Source organism: Monodelphis domestica, chromosome 2 (assembly GCF_027887165.1).
Source record: "Monodelphis domestica isolate mMonDom1 chromosome 2, mMonDom1.pri, whole genome shotgun sequence".
In the NCBI taxonomy this organism is placed as follows: Eukaryota; Metazoa; Chordata; class Mammalia; order Didelphimorphia; family Didelphidae; genus Monodelphis; species Monodelphis domestica.
The window spans coordinates 442,928,023-442,940,153 of record NC_077228.1 but is presented as its reverse complement, the minus strand read 5'-3'; the positions used below and the strand labels follow the sequence as shown (position 1 = coordinate 442,940,153).

Sequence of the window (12,131 nt, the reverse complement as noted above, 5' to 3'; positions counted from 1 at the left end):
TCTCAACTTTTCCCTTTAGAATATGCAGTTTTCAGGGACATGGAGTCAGTCTGTGTCAACACAAATGAAAATTGATCAAGTCCTTTCTATGTACCAGGCTCTGGTCATACCAAGGAGGGTAAAAAAGAAATCCTTGCTCTCAGGAAACTCATAGTTTAATAGCAAAGACAATATAAAAGCAGCTATCTCCATATAAGACATTTGTAATTTAATTGGAAAGTAATTTCAGAGGGAAGGTAAGGGCAATGTTTCCTAGGCATGTCATCCCAGCCAAAAGCTTCCAAAGGTTCATAGGATTTTGTTTAGAGATAGAAGGGACCTTTGAGACTGACTAGTACAACTTTTGCAGTTAATAGATGAGGAAACTGCAGCTTTCAGACTTCCCTAGGCACAAAGGTGAGAAATGGTAGAGCTGGGATTTAAACCTGTCATGGGTTTAAATGTTAAGGGCTTGTGGGTAGTTAGGTGGCTCAGTGGATAGAGAGCCAGGTCTGGAGATGGGAGGTTCTGGGTTCAAATTTGACCTCAGACACTTTCTAACTGTGTGACCCTGGGCAAGTCACTTAACCCCAGCTGCTTAGCCCTTGCTTCTCTTCTGCTTTGGAAATAATATGTAGTATCAATTATAAGACAGGAGGTAAAAAAACAAATTAAAAATTAAAACACTCCACTCCTCAAATCACCATAGTCTTTTTTTGCAGCACTTCCAAACCTGTGCCCTTTTGGAAAAATTGAAATGGAGGCTGATACCCAATAGCTACATAGGGGTCAAAATCATTCTTAAATTGTCTCCCTCTTTGCCACAACTAGACAACTCTTCCTTCCCCTTCCTTCTACCCCTTTGGTCCTGCCTTCTCCCCATTGGTGAATTTGCCCTTATCTAGCTGTACAAATACAATGGTCATTCATCCACTTCCTATAAAATAACAATTAGAGAAAAAAAACCCAGTACACATTTTGAGGTAGGATGATATAGTCAAAAGGGTGGTAGACTTGAAGCCAAGAGATCTGAGTTCAAATTCTATAGCTAACATTTCTTAGCTGTGGGACCGAGGTCGGGTCACTCAATCCTGAAGAAACAGTTTCCTCATTGGTAAAATGAGAGCATTAATGGCTACACAAGGTTATGATGTTGAAAATGCTTTGGGAACCTTGAAAGTGGCATCTAAGCATAAGCAATGATTAATTCTCATTCTTCTTCCTATTATTTTCCAAAGATTCTCTTGTCTGAAACTATAAAATGTATTGAAATTGAAGAACCCCCTCCAGCTTCTGCTCAAGCTAATTTCTCAGTTTAGTTATTGCTCCTTTATTTCATGTTAATTTAATAGTGTTGCCCTAGGTTTCCTCCCCTGCCCATCTCCACATTGAATTCTGCACAGAACACACCCTCCCCACCTCCTCTTTGTCTCTTTTTTTGGCCACAAGATGACAGTATCCTCACACAAACAATTTCACCCACTAACAAAGCCCTGGAAGGCTTAATTGCTGGGTTGCTCCTCAGGATGATGGAAAATGCTTTACTGTACACTATAATCTAATAGCTGCCCCCCACATATGTACATACCCATGTATACACATATGCACCTAAACATATTCTTATATAGACATATATCCAAACCACCCTGTCCAACCTGAGTGATTTTAGAGATGAGGAAACAGAAGTTAAGTGACTTACCCTGGGATATACAACTAGTAAATTGTTAAAAACCAGACTTGACTTCAGATCATTGAGTTCCAAGTTCAGAGTTCTGTTTACTTTATCACCTGCCTTCTTTTTGTTTTTAAGCCTTCATTTTCCATCTTAGAATGAATACTATGTGTTGATTCTAAAGAAGAAGAGAGGTAAGGGCTAGGTAATGGGGGTTAAGTGACTTGTCCAGGATCACACAGCTAGAAAGTGTCTCAGGTCAGATTTTAACCCAGGATCTCCTGGATCTAGGCCTGACCACCTAACTGCATTCCCTATCCACTTTTTCTTGATTAATGAAAACTAGTGTTTTGTTTTGTTTTATATCAGATTTGAGACATACATGGAACTTCCAGTATGGAAACTCTCTCTTTTTTTAAACCCTCACCTTCATTTAGAATCAATACTATGTATTGGTTCTAAGATAGAAGAGTGGTAAAGGCTAGGCAATGGGGGTTAAGTGACTTGCCCAACATCACACAGCTAGGAAGTGTCTAAGGTCAGATTTGAACCTAGGACTTCTCATCTCTAGGCCTGATTCTCAACCCACTGAGCCACCCAGCTGTCCCCTTAAACTCTCATTTTTTTTTTTAATACAAATTAGCAATTGCTCTGTTATTTATTTTTGTTCTTGTTCAGTTGTTTCCATTGGGTCCCCATTTGGGGTTTTCTTGGTAAAGATATTGGAGTGGTTTGTCATTTCCTAATCCAGCTCATTTTACATCTGAGGAAACTGAGGCAAACTGAGATTAAGTGACTTTTGTCCAATATCATACAGCTAGTGTCTTGAGATGAAATTTAACTTAGTTCTTGTTGACTTAGTGTAATCCTCTGCACCTCCCAGCAGTATTCTGTTATTTATAGTCTTAAAGAATTGCCTGAGAGCACAGAGAAGTTGAATAATTTATTTAGAATCAGACAGCCTATGTGAGTCAGAAGTGGGAATAGTTGTTTCCAGTCTTTTGTATCCAGACCCTCAGATTCTGTATCTTATTCTGAGATAGTCTCTTTTCAAATTAATCCTTAGAGCGTGACTATCTCTCAGGCAAAATTCATTTGCTTGATGCCAGGAGACCAAGAGACAGGCTTTGTTCACACTGGTTCTAACTGATTGATTCAATCAAAAAGTAGCCTAACCCAACAAAAGCTATCACTTGTAAGTGGTGGGATAATCAGGAGAGCCCAGCCCTTCGTTACTGTACCAAGATAAAGCTAGAGCAAAGAACAGAAGGTGTTTAGCCTGGAGAAGAGATTTAGAGGGGGCTGAAGAGCTGCCTTTATGGGATGTTGTAAAGAAGAGGTACTGGATTTGTTCTCCTTTGATTCCAGGGCTGGGAGCAAAGATTGAAAGCTAAAGAAATCAATTTAGACTGGATGTCGGCAGGGGGGAAGCTCCCTAATAACTCCCCAAAAGTAGAATAGACTATTTCAGGAGTGCATTTCCCTTAATATGACATTTTCAAGCAAAGCCTAGATAGATAATCATTTATTCCATATAGATGGTATTTTTGTTCTCTTACAGGTTGGGCTCTCTCTCTCTCCCTTTGTCTGTCTGTCTGTCTCTCTCTGTCTCTCTGTCTCTCTGTCTGTCTGTCTCTCTCTTCCTCTCTCTCTCACTCTTTCTCCCCTCATCTCTCAAAACTCTTAGCTTCTATTTTGGAATTTATATTAAGTATTTGATTCCAAGTCAGAAGAATGGTAAGGGTTAGGCAATTGTGGTTAAGTCACACAGCTAGAAAGTGTCTGAGGTCAAATTTGAACCCAGGACCTCTTGTCTTTAGCTGTATCTCTTGATGCCCTTTCCAAATATGAGGTTGTGTGATAGAAAAGGCATATAACTTTGCATAGTTTATATATTCTCTGTTCTCAAAGTGAAATGAAATGTAATAAAATAAGTAGTAATGCCATTGATGAGAAAGGTTAAATTCAAATTTGACCTTAGAACATTCATTAGCTCTATAATTTTGGGTAAATTACTTAATCTCTGCCTCAGTTTCCTCATTTGTAAAATGGGAATAATAATAGCACCTACTCCTCCCCACCCCAGCGTTGTTGTGAGGGTCAAAGTAAGTGCTTTACTGCTCTTTCATTAATCTCTGGTCTTTTTGTGGTTGAGGCAAAAAATCATTGAATTGGAAACATTTAGGCAATAAAATAGGTTACATTATAGTGTCTCTGGGTACAGTATGCAGTGTGGTGTCTGGTACACGCATTATATAAATGTTAACTATTATTGTTATTGCTTATTTATTAACCAAATAAATTTATTTATTATCATTTATTTATCCATTTTGATTAAGTCAGACATAACACAACCTAATTTTTTTTCTTTCTGATTTGTTAGTCCTGAGATTTCCACGTAAATTATTTTGGGCTTCATAACCATTTCTTAATTTTTCTCAACCAAGGCACTTCTCCACGAGGTCAGCTCAAACAAGCCAGCCTCCCTGTGGTTGCAAACGATGTGTGTAATAACCGTCGGTATTTAGGTGGACGAGTGAAATCTACTGAACTTTGTGCTGGTCATTTAATCGGGGGTGAGGATAGCTGTCAGGTAAGGAAATGTTTGTAGATGCCCATCTGAGTTTAAACTTGGGTTTAAATGCTGTCTCCCATCCTATTCTCAGTGCTATGTTGGGTAGAACAATGAGAAACACCAGCCTCAATTTCCCCATAATGTTGTACAGCCAAAACATAGCCTAAAATGGTGTTACTTTTAATCAGGTATCCATGGCACCACACAGACACACTTTATGAGCAAGGGAGGATCATGTGGTTTGAGGAGGGTTCCAGAGTTTTATCCCAAATAGATTTCCCTCTCATCTGTTTTCACCTGCACTACTTAATGGGATAAGCCCAATGATAGGAGCCATCATCTCCATGGCAAAAAAGGCTCCCTGGGAGTAGGTTCTCTAGATCTCTTCTACTGGATGTAGACCAATAAGAAGCATGAGACATTGGCAGACCTGGTTAGGAGAAAGGATATAGTTGAATAGAAGAAAGGCGGCTACATGCTGAAGACAGTCCTCATCAGTGTCAGGTCTTCACCTAGACCTGATCTTGTCTAGTAGAAATAAACAGAGAAGGAAGTGATGGGTATTTATTATAGTATCTACAATTTGTTTACTTAAAATGAAACACCCAAACTGAGAGTTTCCTTGAGTCTACTAGCAGACTATTCACCACTGACCACCATGAAAGGAATACAGACAGTAAATTATTGCTTCATCAAAAAAGGAAGTGTTTTAAGAACATACAAGAAAGGGAGATTGTAAAAACTAAAATATAGACAATCATTTCTCATGGAAGAGTGAGTCATTCTATTAAAAGTCAGCACAGTACATCTGTGATTTAATCATTAGACTTGATCATTGATTCCTGCATTTTTCTCCATACAGGGTGATAGTGGAGGACCTCTCGTTTGTTTTGATAATGATAAATATATTTTACAAGGTGTCACTTCTTGGGGTCTTGGCTGTGCCCGGCCCAATAAACCTGGTGTTTATGTTCGAGTATCAAAGTATGTTTCTTGGATTGAAGAAGTAATGAGAAATAATTAATTGGAAAGAAGAAATAGTGAAGTACTGACTCTTTATGGAAATCAGCACACAGTAGAAGATAAAATGTGCTCAGAAGTAATTTACAGTAATCAGCTAAGACCTTGGGTGTTATCATTGGTTGAGTGATACTATCCCAATGGCTGTTGCCAAGACATTAAATTGTTTGGGGGTTTTTTTTTGTGCATGTGCACCAGCATTCCATCTTATTGACTGTTGATTCTGTATTAAGACTCACTGTGGCATTTATTAAAAAATAAATAAATTCTCTACTTTCTGTGTCATGGGCCAATTTTTTAAACCGTGAATTCCAGATAAAAAATATATAAGAATAAAAGCTGTTTTTGAATGTTATACTTACTCATTTTTCAGTCTTATGAACTACTTATTCACCTGGCTATGCCAGCCATATGGAGTGGGAAGTTAATTAACTTAAGTTAATTCTATTCTTAGAAATGATATGTCAGTAACTCTTTCCTTTAGCCTAGCACAGGGAACACTGAACTTAGTGCTATCTGTCTATAGTGAGGTGAAGGGGACAAGGAAAAAGTAATTCAATATTGAGCTGAGTGTCTGAATGTTATACTGGGTCAGAATGAAGTCTAGGAAGCCTGCCAATATCATTAGGAGCAACAACATATGAATAGACATGGCTCTCCACTTATTTTCAGGCAGAATTCTCTGCCTCTTAAAAAATAAAAAAGTCTTATGTTGTGGTTATATTGAGGTGACTGCAGAAAGTGGAACAAACCCCAAGACTTAATTTTCAGTTATTGATTAGAAAGCCTCAGGTAATTTGTATCTTTGCTTTTTTAAAATATTCATCACATTTTATCCTCCCCCGAAAAGAACCTCTTGTTTGTTCCTGGGCTTCACCACTCCATCCTTTACTTCTGCCCAAACTGTGTTTTAGTATTCTTCTACTTATAAATTATTTTTCCTGAAAATATTCTTTCCTTTTTCCATCTGGTTAGCAAGAGTGAATGCTCATCTCTGCACCAGACAGTATAGTGATGGAGATATCTGACAGTGTAGTATTTCAGGTCTGTAGTAGTCTTCCAATTATGCTATATGTATTCTATAGATATCACAGAATATTATTGAGCCATGGAATATCAAATTAAAGTTTAATTTGAACTGAACTTAAAGTTAAATTAAGTTTAATTTGAACTAAAATGAAAGTTTCAGTTCACTGAAACAGAATCCCAGTGTAAGCGTGAATTATTGTTGTTCAGTTGTTTCACTTGTGTTCAACTCTTTATGACCCCATCTGGGTTGTTCAAAGATACTGGAGTGATTTTTCATTTCCTTTTCTAGCTCATTTTATGAGAAAAAACAGGGTTGAATGACTTGTTCAAGGTCAGACAGCTAGTAAGTGTCTGAGGCCAGATTTGAACTCAGGAAGATGAATCATTTTTACTCCAGGACTGATATTCTATCCACCACACCACCTTGTTGCCTTGTGACTACATTACTAAAAATATTTACATAGGAAAAGTGACATAAAGGATACCAGCAAATATCTTTGGAAAAAAAAAGGTGATGGGTCAGTTATGTATAAAGATGTAGGGTTAACCAAAGGAAGGCTCATGCATCCCATGAGCCAGCAGATGTAAAGAAGGCCAACAGCACATTGGGTGCATTCTTTTTGAGTGATGTATGGGATACACAAAATGAGAAAGTGGGAAGGGGTTGAAAGGGCCCACATCAATTTGATCACAAACTGATAGAAGTATCAAAGAACCATACTCTACCCAATACCTAACCCGCTAAAAGAAACATAGCAAATACTCGATAGATATTCCATGAATTTGATATCTACCTTGGGCAGGTCATTCAACCCAAGAACCTAATTTTCTTTAGCTACAAAATTAAAGAGTTGAGTTAGCTGGTCCTGAAGATTCCTTCTAGTTGTCAAAATTATATGATTTTGTAGTTATTGTGACTCATTTTGGGAAAAGCCTTAGGAATACAGAATGCTATATAGTGTTATATTTAAAATAGAACTGTAACATTTAAAATGGTTGAAGGCCTTAAATTGTGGCAGATATAAGAGTGGGTGAGTAAATTGTGACCACAGGAAATATGTTTTCACTACAGTGTTTTGTTTAAAATCAAATATAAGGTGGTTGCCAGGGAAATATTCCCAATTATGAATATACCCAAGTCAACTGGGTTTTATAGAGACTTTAATTAATAATACAATGAGGAATTAAAGAAAGAGAGAAAGAGCAAGAAAGGAATAAGTATGAAGGGCCTTAAGCCAACATGGCCTAGACCTTAGTCTTAAGAGAGAGAGATCAGTCAGTCAGGCTTTTATCACTCACCACAAGGTCTGTCTAAGCAAGGATTCTAGTGACACCAGGCCAGCTCCATCTCAGCTGACTTCACCAGAGAGAGTTCCAGCCAGAGTCCTCTTCAAAGAGAGATCCAGCCAGAGACTGTTTCAAAGGGCCTCTCTCTAGAGCCTCCAGAGGGACAGAGTCCCCTCAGAGGAGCTCCAGCGAGACCTCCTTAGAGATTGTCCTCCAAGAGCTTCCCTTCTCCAGAGCCTCTCTCAAGAGATTCTTCCCAAGCGATCCTCATCAGAGATTTCTCCAAAAGGATTGTCCTTCAAGAGATTCTGCTTTTTCTTATATAGGGGGTTTTCTCCTATGTCACCTCCCCTAAGTCCTTACATCTACCAATCACAGTAGACGTTTTCCAAAGGACAACCCATTCTAAAAACACTGCTGGGTCGACTAATCCCTTTAGTAAATTTGAACCAGAGAAAACACAGCTGAGTCGACTAATCCCCTCAAGAGAAAACCTCTAAGTAAGTTTTCACCTCTTTGCTCCTGGCAAGTTTACAAGTTGCCCGACCCTTTTAGGTACCTAGCATCCCATTGTATCAATTCTAAAAAACAGGCATGGCTCAAAGAACTCCTTGCCTTATTATAAGCATGGGTCCAAGTACTTTCATTGTTTAGCAAGGAGTTTTCTCCCCTAAAGCAGTCTTAAGTACGGGTGGAGTAGAGGTCCTCCCATTTCTGATCCTGGTGAGTTCTCACATCAAAATGGGGAATGTTCCCAGTAGGGAATTGTTCCAATGGAGAATTCCCCAATGGGGAAATTTTTAACATTCACAAGTCTGAGAAATTTCAAGATTTACAATAGTTGGGAGCTAACTTAAGAGATCAAGTCTGATCATTGGATTTCCTACATGTAGGTGTTGATGCTTTGAGAAGTTAAGCAACTTGTCCAAAGTCACAAATCCATTAGTACCAGAAATATCACATATTTTCTACTGTGAAGTTTAAACCTCACATACCAAGCCATATCATGTCAGACATTTACCATTTACTTTGAAATTTATCTATAATTAAGCCCTTAATATCCAATTATTCTTCTGAACAAGAATCCAAATCAAACAGGAATTGATGACATATTTTTTAGTGCTTTAAAGTTTGTAAATTACTTTCTTCACACAGATTAACATTTTTGGGATGAGGAAACCAAGGTTGAGAGGTTGTGCTTTGTCCACAATCACACAAGGAGTATAGAACAGAGCTAGGACTTCAGTCCATGTCCAGGTTATGGTATTCTTCCAGTTCCTTCCAACAACTGGACATGCCCTGCTGGAAAAATTCTGAGAGCTGCAAATATTTCAGAATGTGATAAAAGATAAAATCATAAAATAAGCTCATTAGTGAAGCACTTCAGAAAGTAAGAGGAATCTAAAAACTAAGACCTAGGGCGCAGTTAGGTGGTTCCATGGATTGAGAACCAGGCTTAGAGGCTCAGGAGATCCTGGGTTCAGATGTGGTCTCAGATACTTCCTAGCTGTCTGACCCTGGGCAAGTCACTTAACTCCCATTGCCTAGCCCTTACCACTCTTCTGCCTTAGAACCAATATACAGCATTGATTCTAAGATATAAGGCAGTAAGGGTTTTTTTTTTTAAGTTAATACCTAAAAGGTTTTGGGGAAAAAGGCTTTTTTCTTCTTTTCTTAAGTTCCAGACAAGAACGTGCTTATTATTAACCCAGAAGCTGAATGGCAAAACTGACCCATGGGATTATACTAATTTGCTTTGTGAATTTTCCTTGCGGTAAGAAGAGAATCAATATTCATTTTTCTTTCCAATTTATCGCTTTTTATTGTTACTGTAATTAAAATAGCTCAAAGATACAAAGGTCATATTAAAGAATGGAAAAGTTCTCTTAAAGCTAGTGTTCTTAAGGGCAAAAAGGCAATAGCAATACAAATGTGAATTAGCAAAGCCATCCTATGTCACTACAATCCAAAGCAAATTGTCTGCTGTATTTTGTCAAATGAACACTGAACATTAAAATCAGTTGTAATATAAAGATTAAAAGTTTAATTGATTTGCACACATATTATGTACATATATATATATGTATATATGCATACTCTAATAGAAATTCTCTCCACGGTCATGTTCTCTTCCCCTTTAATATCCCTTTGCCCCATGACCTCCAAAAATAGTTAAGAATACTGTATGAGGTACACACTCCACCTGAAAGGATAACATACAGAACAGAATGCCAAAAACACTGATGCCACTCAAGGATAATTTTGTGATGTCTAAGAGCACTTACGAAACTAGATGCTAATGACTGTAAGCATTGATATACATACTCTTCATTTTGCATTAAGCATTGGCTCAGTCCCTGGATAAGCAAGAATTGGAAGAATTAGAAAGGAAATCTCTATGCCTTATTAAATATAGATAATCATCAAGAAACAAACCTAACCAATATAATATAGAACACTTTAGCCTTTGAAAAAACAGATAACTGTGAACTCATCAGTAGTGAAGGCCATTTTTCTCTCCACAGTTCCTTCTCATTAGGCTAAAGATCTGGCTCTAGGCATTTATTGCAGGGAAAATAGTAATCTTTTTGGATAATCTCAGGGCTAACCTTGATTAATAAGCTAGCCAAAATCTCCACCTGTATTACTTAATGGATATCTGTAATTGGCACAATGACTAAACCAAGCTAAGATTTCTTTAAACTGACAAAAGAGAAAATGAAAACCAAAGTGGGGAATGCTATACTCCAAGCATTTAAGATGAGAAGAGATGGTGAAGGTTCAGCCCAGTGTTGTCCAATATATTTAGGATTCCATTATCAGAGCTCCTAAGTCTTGGTCTTCTATGGTCTTTTAGAAAGATTTTCAGTTTGGCACATTTGTTATTTGGCAAGATTTTGGTGGAAGTCACCCTCATATTTTTTCTTGTTGAATTGAATTATTACTACTTAGATTACCATCTCTAAATTCTGTTTGTTTGCATTTCCCAACTTGATGTTGAAATCCTCATCAGAATGGGTTGGGCACATTTTGTCATTCTTTACTGAGCTCTTTTTTCCTACTGTATCAGGTGAGTACAACTCCAATAAAAGAAAATTTCTTGGCTCCATGAAAGCTGCTGAAGGAAGTGGTTCTTTATTATTTAGCCACATGTCCCATTCTCCCAGAAGGAAATATCTATTCTTTCCAATGTTATATAAAAATACGCTGGATATGTTGAAACTCTTTATATCGTACTTAAAATACGATATATGTATACAGCAGAGAGAAATTTTTCATTTTAGAATGCAATTGAAAATGAAACACATTGTTGCAAGTTGTGTTTTATTGATTTCAGAGGAGTATTTGATAGGGACCAGGTTCCCAGGGATCTCTCTGAATATCTTCTTTAGTCTTTGGCAAGGACTCAAGTGTGAATGCTCGTAACTTGACTTTTCTTTTTCTTGCCTCTTTTTTTACAAATGTGGGCTAGCAAAACAAAGAAGAAAAGAGAAATTCCACATAAAAAGTCACTTATTGAGTTAAAGGAAAGCATTATTTCACAAACATATTAGTCAATTTCTTTCTTTCATCCTTAGTAGTAAGAGTTTTAAAAAAGCACTAAATACAAAAGAAAAGACTAATTTAGTCAATTTCCCTAAGGACCCAACATAGGAATTATTTGGGGTCAGAGACACATGCTAATTGACAGTTCAGTGTATTGTCTTTATTTTCCCCTGAGAAAGAGACAGTTTGAAAATGGAGCTGTTTTTGGCTGCAAAACAGTCATTAGATATGAGAGCAGTATTGGTAACATGAAAAAGTAATTAGGTGAAAAGATGATTTTAGTAATTTGAGGGACCAGTAATTTGTTTTCAGAGTAATCAGGAAGAGAATCAATAAACTAATGTGCAATGAGGGGGAAGAAGAAACAGGATTTTGACATCATAATATATGAGGATTGGTTGAAGGGCCTGGGGCTATTTACGGTGGAGAAATAAGATCTAGGGCAGTGATGGCAAACCTTTTAGAGATGGAGTGAGTGCTGTGCCTGGTCCCCCGAGAGACCAAGTGGCACACCACACCCCCACTTACCCTAGACAGGGGAGGGAGGAAGGGCTCCCATTGGGCTACTGGGCAGAGGGGCAGGTGAAGTGAGGAATATACTCAGGTGCATGGAGAGCAAGAAGGAACAGCTCCTCCCCTAACCCCTCTGGTTTTCTAGTAACAAACTCTGGGGTGGGGTGGAGGGACAGTGTGCATGCCCACAGAGAGAATGCTGCATGCCATCTTTGGCACCCATGCCATAGGTTTGCCATCACTGACCTAGGCGCATGATATGTGCCTTCACATATCTGGAAGGCTATCATGGGGGAAAGATTTGAATAATTCTGCATGGGCATGGAGGCAGAGGCAGCAGCAATCAGTAGAAGTTGCAAGGAAGTTAAATATTCTCCTTATAGTAAGGGGAAAAAACAATAAGAATTAGAACTATTGGGCTGCTCTGTAAAGTAGCAAGTCCCCCATAAATGGGAGATGTTTCAGGAGAGGGCTGATGACCATTTTCTATTACTGTCCTAGTACAGTTTG

At 38.0% G+C, this 12,131-nt stretch overlaps 2 protein-coding genes across 3 annotated transcripts in view; one reads left to right on the top strand and one right to left on the bottom strand.

The window, feature by feature from the left end:
- Positions 1-5,520, top strand: part of PLG (plasminogen) — a 65,055-nt gene extending 59,535 nt beyond the window's left edge. For both annotated transcript variants that reach the window (XM_007484858.2, XM_007484857.3), the window contains exons 18-19: positions 4,099-4,244; positions 5,089-5,520. In XM_007484858.2, the coding sequence (XP_007484920.1) occupies positions 4,099-4,244; positions 5,089-5,250 (308 nt within the window). In that variant the 3' untranslated portion in view covers positions 5,251-5,520. The remainder of the gene's footprint in view (positions 1-4,098; positions 4,245-5,088) is intronic.
- A 3,834-nt stretch (positions 5,521-9,354) lies between these two features.
- The window catches only part of SLC22A3 (solute carrier family 22 member 3), a 154,815-nt gene continuing 152,038 nt past the window's right edge, over positions 9,355-12,131 (bottom strand). Inside the window, exon 11 of the mRNA XM_001381444.3 lies at positions 9,355-11,030. Within this exon, the coding sequence (XP_001381481.2) occupies positions 11,018-11,030 (13 nt within the window). The 3' untranslated portion in view covers positions 9,355-11,017. The remainder of the gene's footprint in view (positions 11,031-12,131) is intronic.